At 32.7% G+C, this 18,136-nt stretch overlaps 1 protein-coding gene across 3 annotated transcripts in view; it reads left to right on the top strand.

Annotated features, from left to right (window-relative positions):
- mtt (mangetout) overlaps positions 1 to 17,489 on the top strand; it is a 172,572-nt gene extending 155,083 nt beyond the window's left edge. For 2 of the 3 annotated variants that reach the window (XM_081979063.1, XM_081979065.1), the window contains 8 exons: positions 6,686 to 6,835; positions 6,904 to 7,037; positions 10,074 to 10,399; positions 10,651 to 10,813; positions 12,964 to 13,177; positions 15,203 to 15,354; positions 15,409 to 15,595; positions 15,649 to 17,489. In XM_081979063.1, the coding sequence (XP_081835189.1) occupies positions 6,686 to 6,835; positions 6,904 to 7,037; positions 10,074 to 10,399; positions 10,651 to 10,813; positions 12,964 to 13,177; positions 15,203 to 15,354; positions 15,409 to 15,595; positions 15,649 to 15,836 (1,514 nt within the window). In that variant the 3' untranslated portion in view covers positions 15,837 to 17,489. The remainder of the gene's footprint in view (positions 1 to 6,685; positions 6,836 to 6,903; positions 7,038 to 10,073; positions 10,400 to 10,650; positions 10,814 to 12,963; positions 13,178 to 15,202; positions 15,355 to 15,408; positions 15,596 to 15,648) is intronic. The other variant, XM_081979064.1, reaches the window with a different exon arrangement.
- The last annotated feature ends 647 nt before the right edge of the window (positions 17,490 to 18,136 follow it).

Genomic DNA, 18,136 nt, shown 5'->3' with positions numbered 1-18,136 from the left:
AAGACTTGAAGCAAAAGAAAACAAGACATCTTCAAGATTTTAGCAAATGTTTTTAAAGAGAACGATATCAAAAATTGCTCGAAGAAAATGTATATATCGTTTAATCCGGAAATGACTTAATAATCAATCAATCAATAGCTAAATCTGTTAATTTTGATCTGACAGCAATAATTTAAATTAGCAAAGTTGTAGTGTAGCAGTATTTTTCCTGAATCAATCTGACTTCAGAATTGACATAATATGTCAAACACGCTGTATTTTGTATTTTGTTAGCTCAATTTCTCACAAATATATATATTTTTTTGGCTCACATTGCTTACTTTTCGAAAAATATCAGGTTTTATCAATTTTTTCGTCTATATACCTGCCAAACACTAAATGGAGATTTATAAAAGCTGTTGTTATGCAATTTTTTTTTTAACTTGGAAGGTGTAAAGACCAGTTGACATCTGACAAATTAGTCAGGAAAAATATAGTTTAATCGTTGAAAATATGGTAAATTAACTTTAGACAGTTGCAAAAATGTTAAATGTTATAGACATGTCACGTGACTTTAATAATCCAATTTTCAGCTTGCAAAACTGTAAAAGCCTGTCAAAACACGTCATGTGACCATAAAAATAATTTAAACTGCGAAAATGTACTAAATCAAAATTAGACAGTTGTCAAAGTTGAAATTTTAAAATACACGAAGGGTAACCTTGATATTGCAATTTTAAACTTGCAATACTGTAAATGCCAGAGAACCGAGAACTGCTTTTAATGGGGTTTACCCTGTAACTCTAAAGATAAAACAAATCCCCATACATGCATAACAAATTTAGCCCACCCTGTATTGTTTGTTGACGTTTGTAAGTGTTCTGGCTCAGCTGCTTGAGAAAATTGCTTCCAAGTGTTTTTTTTTGTGGAGTACAAACTGATGTCAGAAATGAGATGAAAATGCAGAGACAAAACAGAAAAGAAAAACGACAAAACCAAAAAATACCTAACTGTTAAATGTCTCTGTAAATACAGACCAAAAAAAAAGGCAAATCATGGAAGGTCAGGAAGTCAAAGAAGTTAATCATCAAGGTGAGAAAGAAACGTAGCAAAAATAAAATTAAGTCAATTTAGTCAAGAACATGATGGAAGCGAAATCTGGAGAAATGCAAAAGCAAGCCAAGATCGCCAGTTAAATGAAAAGAGAAAATGAAAAGGAATGAAAGAGAGAAAGTAAGTCAAAACCACATATTAGAAGAATTAGGAAAAAGTCAAAACAGCATGTTGGAAAAAGTGAAAAGTCATGGAGAACCGTTGGCAAATTGGTCAGAAGTCAGAGAGAAAGCGAATGACAGATTCGTCAACAGTAGTAGACCATTTACAGATAACCGGACATGAAGAAAACTAAACTAGAGAAAAATCCACTAAAACAAGATATGAGCCAGTAACCAGTAGCATCGGATTGCAAGCAGGCCACCAAGTATCTTTCATATCGGAAGCAGGAAAAATTGCCCAAACTAAAAAAGTTCCAAGAAGAAAACTTCCAGCAAAATTAAGTTGGCTCGACTTACACTTTACCGCTCATTCAAAGCTGGTCAAACTGATGATCAACTTTCAAAGGAGGATATTGGAACAAAAGAAAAGTTTGTAGAAAGGTGATACTGTTTACGTCATGAATGTTCTGGCTTAACTACTTCGAAAATATAGGACAGAATTATGTCTCTGTGTATGAAAGAGAAAGCCAATTTTGTGAAATTTTCAATATTTTTGACAATTTCTAGGTTGGATAGCAGTTGGTCTAAAAAAAGGAATGGACAGAAGAAACGTCTACATGAGTACAACGCTACAATAATGGATAGAGTTACAAAGGGAGCTGCAGATGATCTATCATTAAGTTTTACTGTTAGGCACCAAATACCATCGATTTAAAATAATAGACTTGAAATAACAAAGAAAGAGTAATCATTTTTTCACAAAATAATTAATTACATTTAAAACGACAAACATTTAAAACTTGCAGATTTTTCCACCGCTTGATAATAACTCTAAATAATCAGATTTTCTTTTGCCGCTACCTTGCCCTTTTTATTTTGCGCTTCATTAAGCCGGGGTCAAAAACTTTTTCCCTTGAATCCATTTATAAGAATTGCTGATCTGGGCTAATCTGCATTGACTCTGAAAAACGACTTCTTAATGCTTTCGCGGAGGTTTTTTTTACAAAAAAAAAGGGTCGATGTTTTTCGGGCCTTAATATAAAATGAGTTAGGCAAAAGCAAAATTATGTTATCTTAATAGCTCGAAGTAAATTTTACAGGACCATATTTTGCATACTGATGCAAGTCATCAGAGAAATTCCCACAAGGACTGAAGTAAACTAGTTCAATTACTAACTTAATTTAAAGTTAATCTCCTTATCCGTGAAATTGACCAAGTGAATGATATGCCAATTTGAGAAGTTGCGCCAAAAGAGCAAAAAGTTTTACCGTTGCGTATTTGAAAGTTAATTATATTTCTACTTAAAATGTCTCAGATTTCTCTAGGAGAATATCAATGTTATGTTTCAGGTTTACTGTTCAAAATGCTTTCTCCATGGAGACAGATCCCCACATAATGATTTTCCTGAAGGAAGTTTCGAGTTATAAAGCTGTCAATAAAATAAGGAAGCTCACGTAACAAAGTTATGTTTTCATATCCTTGCAGAGGCAGAATGTATAAAATATCCTATCATGGTGTATTTCAAGCAAATTGGATAAATTTCTCGATCATGTATTATGCATTAAAGGAATACGCTTAAGCGACGCTTTATTTTTTGATGTGAAATCTCAAAACATGACAACCCAGTGCTTTTAACAAAAATCATAAACCGACGTGAATTTGTTTTTTATTTTTATGCGTGAGAAAACACTTCATAGATTTAAAAGTAAACGGCAATAAATTTTGATTAAATGCTTTCCTCTCGAGTACCATCATATACCTTTATTACCTACCTCCGGAAGAGTAAAAAAGGAAACATTATGAATTTATATATGAGGCACTCCCATTTTGGTTATTAAACGTCTGTGCTAAGCTTTCATTGCATTTTTCCTCTCTCATTTTGTTTAAAATTATTATCGTGTACGTCGAGCAAAACTTTGGTGATCATACGCGTATAAACGTCAACTTTAAATCTCAACGGCATTTTTCATGTTAATGAACTAGCGAGTAACGGTCCTGATAAACGACTTTCCATATAACAAGTTGCCATTGTGTGGGCGTAAATAATAATAAATATTAAATTTTAAACTCCAATGGACGGGAAATCGATGGATATTCTACCCGCCATCATCTAAATTAAATTGTGTGCGACAGTGTAAAATTTCATTTTATGCATTCACTTTTTGGCCTCTATGCAAATGTTCTCTCCTCAAATAGAATTTTCCCTAGTTCAATTTAAAGTGAAATTACTTTAGATTGGATTTGCATTGGTTTGTACGCCAATCGACCCACGATACATTCCGGGATATTTAAATTGCGAAAAATTGACAGTTACCATGTGAAAAACTATTCTTAGTTGTAAAATTATTTTTTTGTAGGAAAAACGTAAATGCAAAATAGCAGGAAATCAAACACCCACCACGAATTTACGTGTTATTTGCTATACAAATGAAATTTAATTTTGGGGATGAATATAAAAGTAGTGAAGGCATAATTGGAAATTAGTCAGGTCAGGCCGGTAACTCAATTCAAGTAATTGATAAGCCAAAAACTGCCAGAAAATCAAAAAGCGTTAATGATTCAAGCTAAAACACACAGAGTATGCACTTCGATTCACTTACTTTCCAGTACTTAAGCCTTTGTTTTTGCTTGGTTTGTTGTTGAACGGTCCGTCGTTAACCACTTGCATTGAAAGTATGCCGCAATTACCGCACTAAAAGGAAAGTGCTTTTTGTCTTGTTTTCCTCTACAACAAGCGGTTTTATCTCAAAATACCATTTTGTTTGGACTAATTTCCCATATGCGACAGGTAAGATTTACAACAATTGAGTGGTTTAAACTCTCGAGTACCGAAAACCAAGTTTATAAGTGGGTTTTGCTTTGAAAACCGCAATTTTGCTGGTAATGTTCATGCCAGAGAAATGCATTTCTTGTTTTGAAGTTTTCAGTTGTTAATATCCACGTGCGGATTTCAGGAAACATAATTCCGGGTCATACCGGAAACGTTAGTTCCAAAGTGCAAAAGGCATCTGGAATCTGTTGGATACACTTGCGCCACTTATGAAATACGTGCCGGTGATACTAAGTTTTGTAAACACGTCAAAAATCTTTGCTATTAAACCAGGAACTTGTAGTGGTGTTTGGTTTATATCAGAATTTTTCCTTCCAATCCTTAAATATTCCATTTTTATCTGTCGACGATAAATTTTGGTTGATAACGCCCTTTTTTCCTGTTAAGGGCAGCAATGCTAGATTCGCCATCCGATTTTCTTAAAGTTTTTATGCTTTGCCTACATAAATATCATGCCCAGACGCCCTAAAGTGGAAGCACTCAATAGAGCCCCAATTTTTTTTCCCTCCTAAAACGGTCGTATATTTTTTATTACCGATAGAAAACACTGTTATTATAGTTATTGTTTTCGTCTTGGTAACGGTTTTTTTATAAACGTTTTATGATGTTTCGTAAACTTGGAAAATTGCCATAAACTTTCTGATATGCCAAATAGTTTTTTACGGATATTTAATGATTTTAACTATTTGTCCAACAACTTTGGAAAGTGTTACTTTTCACCGTATGTTTTTCTGCGAGTTTCAGGTTACATAAACTTAAAAGTAAATATACAGGGTGTTTGTTTATATTTTACTCAATAGCTAACTCTATTAGTCCAGTAGTTTTGATCTGTGAGCTTTGTTTAAATTAGCAAAGTTGCAATATTTTTTCTGAATGGTATGAAACTGTTTTCAGAATTGACATATGTCAATCACTTGTCAAATTTTTGACACATCGATAATTTTTTTATCACAAAATCTCTTTTTTCTGATTAAAAATTTTTTTTTTTCGCTTATACTGGTACTTTTCGAAAAATATAGAGTTTTAAACTATTCCAAACGCTGAATGAAATTTAGACAGTTGGAAAAGCTGTTGTTATGCATTTTTGTACGTGCAACACTGTAAAGGTCAGATGACACCTGTCAAAGCACTCACGTAACCATACTAATACATAAAAGTTTGAAATGTGATAAATCAAATTTAGTCAGTTGAAAAAGCTGAAACTGTCAAATACGCGTCACGTGACGTTAGTAATGCAATTCTGGGCTTGCAACAGTGTAAAGGCTAATTAACACTTGTCAAAATCATTCACGTGATTTTTAAAATGTAGTTTAAACGTTGAAAGTTCCGTAAATCCAATTTAGATTTAAAAGCTAAAATTGCAAGAGCCAACTCACGTGACGTTGATAATGCAATTTTGAGCTTGCAACATCGTAAAAGCAAGTCAAAAAAACTGACGTGACTTTTAAAATGTAGTTAAAACGTTGCAAATTTGGTAAATCAAATTTAGACAGTTGTGAAAGTTGAAGTTGCAAGAGACATGTCACGTGATTTTGATAATCTAATTTTTGAGCTTGCAACGCTGTAAAATCCAGTTGACACCTGTCAAAACAATCACGTAACCATACAAAATAGGTTGAAATGTGCAAATTTGCGACATCAATAATTGTAAGAGCTGAAATTGTAAAATACCTGTCAGGTGACGTGGATAATGCAAATCTGAGCTGGTAATACCATTAAGGGTAGTTGACACATGTCAAAATCAGACACGTGACTTTTAAAATGTAGTTTAAACCTTGAAAATTTGGTAATTTAAATTTTGACAGTTGTAAAAACTGAAATTGCAAGAGCCAACTCAGGTGACGTTGATAATGCAATTTCGAACTTGCAACACTGTAAAGGCCAGTTGACAGTTGACACCAAGCAAAATCCATCACGTGGTCATAAAAAAAACCAATTTGAACTAAGAAAATTTGGTGAATCAAATTTTTATGATAATTTGACATCTTTTATAAACTACTTGTTTTAGAACTAAAATTACAAACATATACCTTATTACTATATTTGCCATCTAAGCTGAGTTTGTTTGGAAAATGATTTCGTAGTTGATTATCAACTAGAAAAAAAACTCATATTTTAATTTAGGGGTCATTTATACCCTTCCAGTTGTCTGTAAATTAGAAGTTAAGCAAAAATGGTCTTAACTTGTGATTGTATGATTAGCATTTATTTTAAAGAAAGTGATTTTTAATAAAGTACGCATCAGCTGGGAGAGTAAATTTTTGTCGACTGTGAATAGAATATTATCTGTTACATAATTTGAAAACAACCCCCCTGGATGCTACAATTATAGTTCCAAAAAGTTGTTTCCGTCAGCCAAAATCCAATAAATCAAGCCCAATCATAGTCCAAATCGCATACAAAACTGTTGATTCGTTTTAAAAATGTCCCAAAAAATTTGTCCCGGTTCAGGTAACAGACAGTACTCACAGACAAACTGGTTTAAATTAGCAACTGCATTTTCCACATATCTCTGAAAAATTGCTATTATGTAAACGTTCATCTGATACGTTCTTTATACTCCAAATATGGACAATACCTACCGCATTACAAAGGAAATGACCATGCCTTTGAAAGATGCGTAACAAACCGTATAATGAGGCATGTAATTGCTTGTTGCAGGACTCAGCGGAGACCGATTCCACTTTGATGAAAACGGAGACGGTCCAGCCCGTTACAACATTATACATTTCAAGCAAGTAACGCCCGGAAAATATCAATGGGTCCGAGTCGGCGAATACCTGGAAGGCAGCTTGAGACTTAATATGCCAGGTGAATACGAAGGGCAAAAGTAGATTCATTACTATCCGACTTACTAAGAGATCCTATTCGTTTCCTAGATATTCAGTTTAAATTAGGACAACCCACACCACCTGAATCAGTATGCAGTCTTGAATGTGACGTCGGCCAAGCTAAAAAGTACGTGGAAAAAGAAAGTTGCTGTTGGCATTGCTTTAACTGCTCCCAATATCAGGTAATATTAACTATTTAAGTAAATTTTTTCGACTTGAAGTACGTTTGAAAAATCCAGGACCTGCATACAAAACACGGTTTTTATTTTTAAGTTGAAATTTCGGCTTTGTATGGAAACGTCGTATTGTAAAGGCAAGAAGGACAATACGTATTACTCGAGTCATTCGTCTTTCCTAGCAAAAATACTTACGATGCTTTATCGTAACGAGCATTTCAAATTGCAGAGCGCCAGAAGTCCTCGAGAATGCAAAATAGCGATTTAACAATTCCAGTAGTTTCATTTGCGAAGTGTGTTAGTATAAAGGCGGGGAGTTTAGTTTAAAGAGGTAACGGATTTGTGTCAGTTTTTCATAAATTATTCTCTTTCACTTTCTAAGGGCGCACATTTGCCTAAATCAAATGATTCAATTCGAGGCGCATTTAGGTTTAAAAACAGTGCTAGAAATGCTTAGTGGTGTGATGTAATAAAAGAGCACAAGACTGTTTGTTCTGCAATTTGATTCGCATTAAAACGTAACCCAACTAACTCTTCCTAAAATTTTTAACATAAAAACTAAATAATGGCATAATTACCTTATCAATAATTACCTAATTGAAAAGGATTTTTAAGCGTTTGGTAACAATATAAAAATAGTAGTATTGTCCATAAAAATTTACAAAATCATCACTCATAAATGAAATTAACCTGTAAGTCTGCCTACTATTTTTACTATGCTAAACTGAAAACAATTTTTGAATGAAATGACTTCTTGTTTACACTGTGTAGTTTTACTAAATGAACCCAAATTGCAATTTATTAACAGTTGAAATAAAAAACTCCAACCCAGCAAAATAAGCAGCAGCACAAAGCTACCACATTTTGTAACATAAGCACGTTGAAAAATGAGAAAAAGTAAACGAAATAGGTAACTTCAAAGCATGAGCAAATTACCATACTACGGCCAGTTAAATGGAAATACGCCGGCTGTTTCTTACATAATTTCGATTTGCGCTTTATAGGAACGGCTTGAAATGCGAAAATAAAGAGGTAAATCTGATTTTAAAGTCGTTTACCACCTAATCTGTTATACTGGCAAGAAGCTATGTGTAAATCAGTGTTGTTCGTATATGCAATCAATTGATAACCGAAGAAATAAAAATTCATCTAGATAATAAAAGATAATTTGCTACACTTGCTTTTATTAGTTTGTCCACCAATATGTAAGCGCTATCTAAAACAAAAAAAAATACTTTTCTACAAACTGAAATTCAGAACTTTAATGCCTCAGTATAAAAAACGTTTTTCGTCAAAATATATTCGCCGTAAAAATACAAAAACTCTAATAAAGTTAATACTCTGCGAAAAACAATTTGTCCTCTGTCATATTGTTGGATGTGTTCGTTGGGGAATTTAATATAACGTTACTTAAAAACACCTAAGGCATTATTTTTTTTCTCGTTAACTTATAAAGACTGAACAGGATCTTGCTATGCTGAAAAAACTTTATGAATAATAAAAAATAAGCCGGCGCCATGTTGAGAAGGTTTTTATGTTTCACTTTATTGACCTATAATATACCTTAAAAAAAGAAAATATAAATCCCCTAAGAAACCACACATTATCATGCTTTATAAATAATGCCCCTCTATAACCCTTATGTTTCATTTCATAGTTTTGATGTTTACTTAATATACCATTCTCCATTAAAAACTGTTATTAAAAGTGCTCTGTTAGTGGCGGCTTACCCAGCACTACCAATCTGAATATTTTAAAAGATAAAAATGCTTTCGCAAAGCTCCTCCTTCTTAACACAAAAATGATTCTTGTAATCCCTGGTCAATTTATCAGAAAAAAGATCTTTTGACTTTTCGTGTTAAAATGCATGATTTTTCCGGAAAAAAATTAAAACATTTTAGGTCATTTGACTGCTGTTAACTATGGATTATCTTAGTTGAAAAGTAATAATTTGCGGTCATTACTTTATTAATCACACTAGTATTATTTTTAATTAGGTATAACTCTTTTCATTTTGACAGCACATTTTGTAAACATTCTGTATATTTTAATAGCTTAATAGTTTTTTTATTACGGTTATTGATACTGCCTTTATAAGATTTTCTGTAAATTTTTCCATAATTTTTCTTTTCACATATCATGATTTTTTTTGTAGTTATATTGGTTACTCATCACGTTGATAATTCAATTGCAACACGTTAAATCTAGTTGACACCTGTCAAAATCGCTTACGTGACTTTGAAAATGTAGTTTAAAAACGTTAAAAATGTAGTTAATTCAATTTAGACAGTTGATATTCTAAGAAACAATTTTTGAGCTTACTACACTGTAAACGCCAGTTGACACCTGTCAAAACAGTCACATGACCATAAAAAATAGTTTGAACTGTGAAAATTTGCTAAATGAAATTTAGACAGTTGTAAAAGCTGAAATTGTAAAATACACGTTACGTGACGTTGATAGTGCAATTTTGAGCTTGCAATACTGTAAAAGCTAGTTGACACCTGTCAAAATCAGTCACGTGACTTTTAAAATGTAGTTTAAACGTTGAAAATTTGGTAAATTAAATTTAGATAATTGCAAAAATATAAAAATTGTAAGAGCCTTATCACGTGACTTTGATAATCCAAGTTTTGAAGCTTGCAGCACTGTAAAGGCCAGTTGACAACAGTCGAAATCAATCGCATATCACACACACATCATGGCAACAACACTATTCTGTTTGATAACTACAATTTATATTTTTTAATATAAAATTACAATAAGTTAATATTTGAAATCAGAAAAAAGGTCTTCCGATTGTGCAAATATAATACAGCGTGATCTATTTAAAATAAGAAAAAACATATCAAAAATTGACAAACGAATGGAATACTTCAATTTTTTGCCTACATGAAATCGCTATCAAAAAATTTACATTTGAAAATAAAAACCGTTGTATCAAATCGCTCTCTCGGAATCAAAATCTCCTAAACTCGAAATTGATTTGATATTCGTTCTCAGTGTATTCTAACTGATGTTTTTTTTGTATTCCAAATACAGATACGATCGCCAATCGACCCTACTCAATGCATATCCTGCCCTATGGGTGAGTTGCCCGATTTGCAACACGTCATATGCATTCCCATTCCTGAAGAATACATGCAAATCGACAGCGGATGGGCGATTGGAGCCATGGCTTTTAGTTCCACCGGTATGCTTATCACTTTATTCGTGTTCGGGGTGTTTATTAAACATAACACCACCCCGGTCGTGAGAGCCTCAGGAAGGGAGCTCAGCTACACTTTACTAGCCGGTATAATGATGTGCTACAGCGTGACGTACGCCCTTGTTTTAAAACCCACCGACATCGTCTGTGGAGTGCAAAGGTAATTAAAGTTAGCACAAACTTTTTAAATCGAGTTAATTAAAGTGTTTTATTGACAACTTGGGGTCGTTTAAAACGGCTAATTGCTTTGTCCTGTTCCTTTATCCTACTAATTTCAAGCTGGACTGATTCACTAGATAAACTAAATTTATTCTCACTTTTTCCCTTATCCAACTAAACTTGTGCTAAACAGTCAAATGTAAAAAAATTTCTAAACGGTCAGACAAGCGGCCTCAATATTTCATATTTCAGGTTTGGGGCCGGTTTTTGCTTTACGGTCGTTTACGCGGCTTTGCTCACCAAAACCAATCGGATTTCCCGCATTTTCAAAGCTGGAAAACATTCGGCGAAAAGGCCCAATTTCATATCCCCAAGGTCTCAGCTTATTATTTGCACAGGGCTTGTCGGGGTCCAGGTATGTAATGAAATATGCTTTATTCACTTTACCGATATTTGCACGTGATATATTTGGGTTGGAATTTCTTTTGCAAGAAATACGAACTAATTGGAATAATAATTCCGTCAATTAAAAGTTTTAACAAGAAAAACTTTATCTTCTTTAGTTTGATATTAATTAGGTCTTTAAAACTGTGAAGGTTTCAAATTCTGTTACTCAAAGAAAAAAAATGAGACAGTTAGATTACAATAAATGAATAAAATTAGATAATTTTGTTATATCTACAATTTTTATTAAGAAAGTATACATTACTGTACATTTACATAATGTTTTGGTAAGGGACAATTTAAGGCCTTTTCATAACATTAACATTACACTGCTGTGTGTCCTAATTATCCAAATAAAAACCAGAAAAACATAATCTTACAACTTCCATCATGTGTTTTGTCCATTATCTATACTTTTTTGCAAAAACTGTATTTTGGTCTTAAAATAGGAAAGTAACGTAGACAAACGATCTATACAGATTACAAAATGTTCCAATTTTTAAGAAACAATGCATAATTTTACGTTTGCGGATGTACACATGTATGTATTACTTACTAATTGTTTAAAATGCAGACTCTGACGTTTTTTCAATTTTCCGGAAAACGGAAAAAGATAATTTAATTTGGAAACCGGGAATAAGTTTTACGTAAAATTCTCTAAAAGTTTCCCCATTTAACCGACTCTGTAGCTCTGACAGTTACCGAATTTCCAATACATGTAAAACCAATTTGGGACACACTGTATAAGCCGCCAATGGAATCTACGTTAAAATCCCTATAAGTGGGCGTTCTCAGTTTTTGATTAACTTAGATAACACCTGAGATATTGCAAGATTCAAATATGGCCAATTTCCAAAAATCCTCTGTATATTCAAAACAAATAACGACAGCTCAATTCTGATTGGACCAGCAGAAACTCGAAAATCGAACTCGCAACATCTTTCTTACTTTTTTTCTATCTATTACCGTTTGCTCTCTGTACCCCGTAAAGCCCACGAAAAGTGGCCACCCTGTACAAATTTCAACTGAAATGTCCGTAACTGACTCTGAATGAAGAAAATCAGACTTTAAGTGTATTATTACTTTCTTATAAATTATTTTTATTTACTAAACACACAAATTATAAAGATAGGTAGATAGAAGAATGATAATTTTTGTAAGGATTCCCCCTTGGTGTTTGGTTGTTTCACATGGTTTCACACAGAATTTTTGGTCGTGGAGTATTAACAACTTAGCTTTTAAGTCGCGCACAATGGATGATTTGTAAGATCGATATTTTTACCTTCCTAAAACTTTATAGGTAGTTAATTTCGGTTTTCCAATTTTGCAGTGCGAGTGGATGTTGAGAGAACGGTCATAACTCCGTTTTCGTCAGATACGTTATAGTATAAAGCTGAAAACTTGGGCTTTATTCATAATTTACGATCAATGGTTTCTTGGTCTGGAAATAGACGTTAAATGCAACTTTGCTTGCGACTAGTAGTAGTAATAGTCAATAGCAAAAAAATATTAGGATCATTAAACAATCACTGTATGAAATTTAATTTTGTCACGTTTTTCGACAAACTCATAAAGAACATCTGTGTGGTCCTAAAGTTCCCCAGTAAAAGAAAAGATTAAATGCAATAAACCTTCTCATTTACGATGGCCCGTGAAACGCTGAAACTTCCATGGCGTAAAAGACGTAAGATTTTGTAAATGTCTCTCTTCACCCAGTAGGTAGTTAGGCGTGATCAATTTCCACTACTTAATCTTTCAGGAGAAAAAATCCGTAAAATAACGTAAGAAAAAAAAATCATCTTACACTGACATTTTACTTGAAGAGCCGCATGCGGGAGCCCCCAACTCCATTAACTCGGCTACAAGATTTTTCTTTCGGTTATCAGATTTTCCACAGGCCGAGCACTATTAAAAAGCACTTTGTCACAAGACGGGAGCTCTCACATAAACCTACCCACAGGGTCATTTTTCAGGTACTTAGACATCCTGTTTTCTAGAAGAACGTATTGGCGCAAACCATCCATGATCAAAAAACAAAATTAAAGCTTCGAATGTTGATTAAAGATTAATTACTTTTTCCTCCTACAACTGGGAGTTTTAATAAATTCATGTCCCTTTCAGGTTCTGATAAATGGAATTTGGATGATAATTTCTCCTCCTAAAGCAATACACCACTACCGAACGCGAGAGGATAATCTACTGGCCTGCACCTCCCACATAGACGCCTCCTACATGATTGCCTTTACATATCCGATTCTTCTTATAGTTGTGTGTACTTTGTATGCAATTTTAACGAGAAAAATACCGGAGGCATTCAACGAATCAAAGCATATCGGTAAGATCATTTACTTTGAACAATAAACACAATTTCAATGGAAACTACTCCAAAATTAAATTAACTGTACCGCCCTATAAACCCCCCACTTCAAATAACAACACCTCCTGCTTAGGGATAATAATATATTTTGTCAGATATGTAAAATACTCAATTTAGTTTAGTAGGTTTCTCTGGAGGGTCGTGATTTTCTTGATAGGATTGTCTCTAATAACAAAAGAGAGGAAATCTATTTCTGTTGTTTCCGACTCCCTTTTATTTAATCAATGACTAGCCAATTTGTTTTACGTTGGATTTATCACCGGATCTGTAAATACGGCTTTGTAGTCGACCCATCCAGTTAAAAATGCCAAAAAAGCAGATAGTTACGTTTAAGAATCGTAAATGGGATGGTTTTGTGTAAAAAAGCCTAAATAAATATGAAATTTCGAATTTATTGGTTTCCACATTTTAGATGTTGTTGGCATAACGTTTTTTCGGTATAATTAAAACTGCAGCCCCACTCAAAATTTTTTTTAAAAATATTGAACAGCATGGCACAAATTGTATTAAGTTTACATTTTGAACCTTAACTGCAGTATGGTAGACCCTATTGTGGTACATGGGTGCTTTATACACCCAGTATGTACTGTGTCGCGGATAAAGAGAGGGTTTTTGAAAAATTATGTAAATGATAGATGTAATGTGTGACTAATCCTATTGCACATATTAAACAAAACACCAACTTATTTTCTTAAAAAAAAACAATGTTATTGTAAAAAAAATACGCCATTATGACATTAATTTGTTTTTTGCAACATGCATTTTCGGTTATGATTTGATATGGCTAGCTGCCTATTCAAAAAATGAAAACTAAATAAATAAATAAAAAATGATATACAGATCCGTAATAGAAATTTGCTTTTTTAAGGCCGAAACGAAATAAAAGTTAAACAGGGCTTTTGGAATGTAATATCAGAAGATAAGTAACGTAATTAAAAAAAACCTTTTCTTCAAAGTAACGCAAAAAAACTTCAATAAGGAAATACAGGGTACTCAAATGCTTACAAGATACAGTACAAGCGCAATAATGTGATTTAGATTTGTTGATTGTTGATTTAGTGAGACTGTACACGTTAGGGAGAGAGGTACAAAGTCACGTTACAATTAGCACAGAACAGAGATATTAAAATAATGTGTAATCTTATTGAAAAACAGACAAACAGAAATAAGTTATTTAAAAATGGAATTAGTTTTTCTTTGTTTTAAGTGACAAAATGTCTTCAATATCCACTCAGTTTTGTTGAAATAAGAAAGTTTCAGAGCTTAAATGAAATGTAGAAGAAAGCAGAAAATGTATTATCACTTGGCAGTCATTTTCTTCCTCTGAAGAATCATCGTTACTGTCAAAGTTATCAACATCCTTATTCCATTCTGCTACATCCAGTATAGTTAGTCTGCAAACAAATTTGGAAAACTTACAACGTTTAGTCCGTGGAAAATCACTTCGATTTCTTATTGTTGCAAAGAACTTGCTTGTTCGACTTCTGTAGTTTTTTTTTACGTAAATAAGAAAGTTAAATCAGCGTCCTAAAAAATACTGTGGTATTTAGCTCAAATATCTAAAAATGAGTAAAGGCTAACATTCAGTATCTACATAATGACAGACTAGGCAATATACAGAATGATATGTCCTCTTAAGACAAGCCTCTCTTCTTCCTTCTCTTTTAAGCCTGTACTCCACAGAGAATTTCACATTTTCGCATTCACAAACCATGTTTTTTCGAATACAATTTACACAAAAAACTAGGCTTATTTTTAAAAGACATTGTTATGGTCCTCTCATCTCATATATGGTTATTTTTGCCCTGTTTGGAACATTATAGCGACTTGAAAATTGTATCTTACTTAGTTTCAAAGTCGCCAAAAAATAAATCTGCAGATGTTAAACCTGGTAAACACACAGGCCAGTTTTAAAACAATGCAAACACTAGACAACAAAACTAATTATCCACTTTACTTATAACTTATAACATTACTTTACAGGATTTACAATGTATACGACGTGTGTAATTTGGCTGGCTTTCGTCCCGCTTTACTTCTCAACAGCGAATCACGTAGCAATGCGAATTACTAGCATGTCAGTTACGATCAGCTTGTCAGCTACAGTAACGTTAGCTTGTCTATTCTCTCCTAAGGTATTATCACATCTACACTAATGTAAATAGATAGTTAATTTATCTTAATTCCAGCTTTACATAATTCTGATTCGTCCGGAACGGAACGTAAGGCAAAGTATGATGCCCATGAGGTACAGTGCGATCAATAAAAGCTCGGTAAACACCGGAAGTGGCAGTATGATGGCTGCGGTGGTGGTAACGGCCGCTACTTGTGATCAAAATCAAAAAATTCAAAAGGCTGTTACTCCAGTAGATAATTGTAAGTGTGATTCAAACTACATCTACTGAAACTCTTACAATGTCTAACTTTAGCTGTATTGGAAATAGGTAAAGAAAAGGTGGAAGTGAAAAACACGAGCACTCAGACGAGTCCGGCGACGAGTACAAACAATCTGAACGGTTGCTCAGTAGACAACAACCTAGGAAAAATCAACAATAACTGTAATCTTAATGGACCAGTATCGGTTGTTCCAGCACAAATCAAAGACACCACCTTATAGCAGAGACCAGTGAGCAGATCTTCCAGTTTAAAATGTAGAAGAAACCCCATACAGGTGTAGACGATAAGAATTTAGAAGCTTTTAAGATGTTTTTTACGAGAGATAACTTAGAAGTGTAAGTAAAGAGATTTAGTTAGGTAATAAATTACTGATTAGGCTGTACAAATATTGAAATACTACAAATGGAAGATAAATGGAACTTAAGGCTGGATAAGGCTGAAAATTAGTGAAGTTGTAACAGTTAATTGTCAAACACGCAACAATTAGATATTTTGATTATAGTATTCTAAGTTTGATTGTACTAAAAGTATTATTTATCACTTATCAATATTCCATTTTTAAATTATAACAAACTGACAATGTTGCCAAATATGACTGCAAAAATTGGAAATATAAGAAAGTAGGTGTACAAGGAGTTTACATAGTAAACGGGCCTGGAAACGAGAAGATAATACGTTTTTGAATGCTTAGAAGCACATAATCTACAATACACCAGATATAATACCTATACACAAAAGGCGATCTCCTAATAATGGTGTTTAATGCTACGTAATTGAGAATGCAACTTAAATCTTCAAACATGTAAAAAGTCACTCTCATTTTGTACAAAAAATGATTAGAAGAGCATAACAAAGAAATTTATGAAATTAAAAATAAAGTCTCTCCAATACCTTTTGGATGTTTTCAGTTGTTGGTCAGTTCTCCCCATTGTTTATTTCAAGATAATTTATTTTTATATATTTACTAACTTTTATTTAAGAAAACACACCATCTCAGATTCTAGTTATAATTTTCTTTTATTAACTCTCTACTTAACTTTATAAAACTGGGAATAATTGGAACAATGAAAAGAACTATTAACTATACTAAAGTAATTTCAACATTACTCAATTTGCACATAAATAATAATTGATGCAGTAATACCAGCACAAATTGTATATTTTCAAAAATCCTTCCATTACTTGGAAAATATTACACCAATGATATTGTAGTGGTTAAGACGAGAATATTAATGGTTTATACAGGGTACCTACTTTATCTCAAATTAGGCCACTTAAGGTTATAAGAAAGCAACACTAAAATGCTTTAACTTGTATAATTATTATTAAATATAAGTTTTATTCAGTCAAAATAACAGTTGTTACAAACGGACCACTGAAAGAGGACTTAATAAAAAAAGCAGCGATAAGTGACATATTGAAATTTGTATAATAAAGATATAATAATCATGAGAGACCAGGAACATTAGTAGAGCGTCACCTCAGCAGCTACAAATGTTTCTACAGTTTTCTCAAACAAAAAGTAAGTACAATTTGTACTCTGTTGTGAATAACTACATAAGTTACATATAGAGATAATAAATGTGTACGTGTACACACAAACGACAAAATATCTGCTTATCTTTGATTGAGCCCAAAGATAAGCCATACTAAGTGTAAAAATATTGTATTAAGGCAAAGGGCTAGAAAACCAAGCAACATGTTTCTGTTGTTGTGTATCTTAAGTGATATGACGGTTGTTTGATGTAAAAATGTGTTGCTTGGTATTTCTTAAATGTTGTGAGATATACTGTATAAACTTCCAGTTAAGGCATTGTACCTGTTTTGTTAAATGTTTTAAAAGTACTTAATAAATATATATGAATGATTTTAGTTTTGTGTTTTAAATTATAGTCGAAAGAGTATAAAAAAAAAATTAGTGTAGGCATACCCAAAAAAAAATATTAGAATGCTTCTAAAAGAGTGTACCTTGTACTTTAGTTGAAATGAATGAATTTTTATTAATAATTACGGTTTTTGTATAAATATTAAATTCACAGCCAGCCTGAAAAATTGAAAAATTTGTTTTATTGGGTGTTACTTAAAAAAAATAATAGAGACAATTCAAAACAGACAATCAGCGCATTAACTGATGGTTAAGGAGGTGACAGAAGTTTTGTAAAAGTAAAATTACGAAATTCATAATTTTTTATTGGATTCCAACGGAATTCATTGAAATTACCAAACTTTATTTATGTTTAAATTAGAATGGTAGATGTATAAAAAAAATTATATTGTTTTTTTATAATATAATTTAGACGTTCACAATTCTATTAATAGTTTTCAAAATACTAATATGTACCTCCAGTAATGCCCATTAATTCCTAAAGTTTGTACACCATAATGCCCCAGCAGTTTACCCCTCGGTATAACCAAATATGGTAAGATATTGCTTATGGGATAAATTCTCGCCAATTTTGGTAAAAATATTCAGAGTGATTCAGAGTTAAATGTACAAACTTCACCAAAACTTAGAGTAGA

This window comes from Ips typographus, linkage group LG4 (genome assembly GCF_016097725.1).
Source record: "Ips typographus isolate SLU linkage group LG4, UJ_Ityp_2.0, whole genome shotgun sequence".
Classification (NCBI taxonomy): Eukaryota; Metazoa; Arthropoda; class Insecta; order Coleoptera; family Curculionidae; genus Ips; species Ips typographus.
Note: the sequence above shows the minus strand (reverse complement) of the source record. Positions and strands in the feature narration are given on the sequence as shown.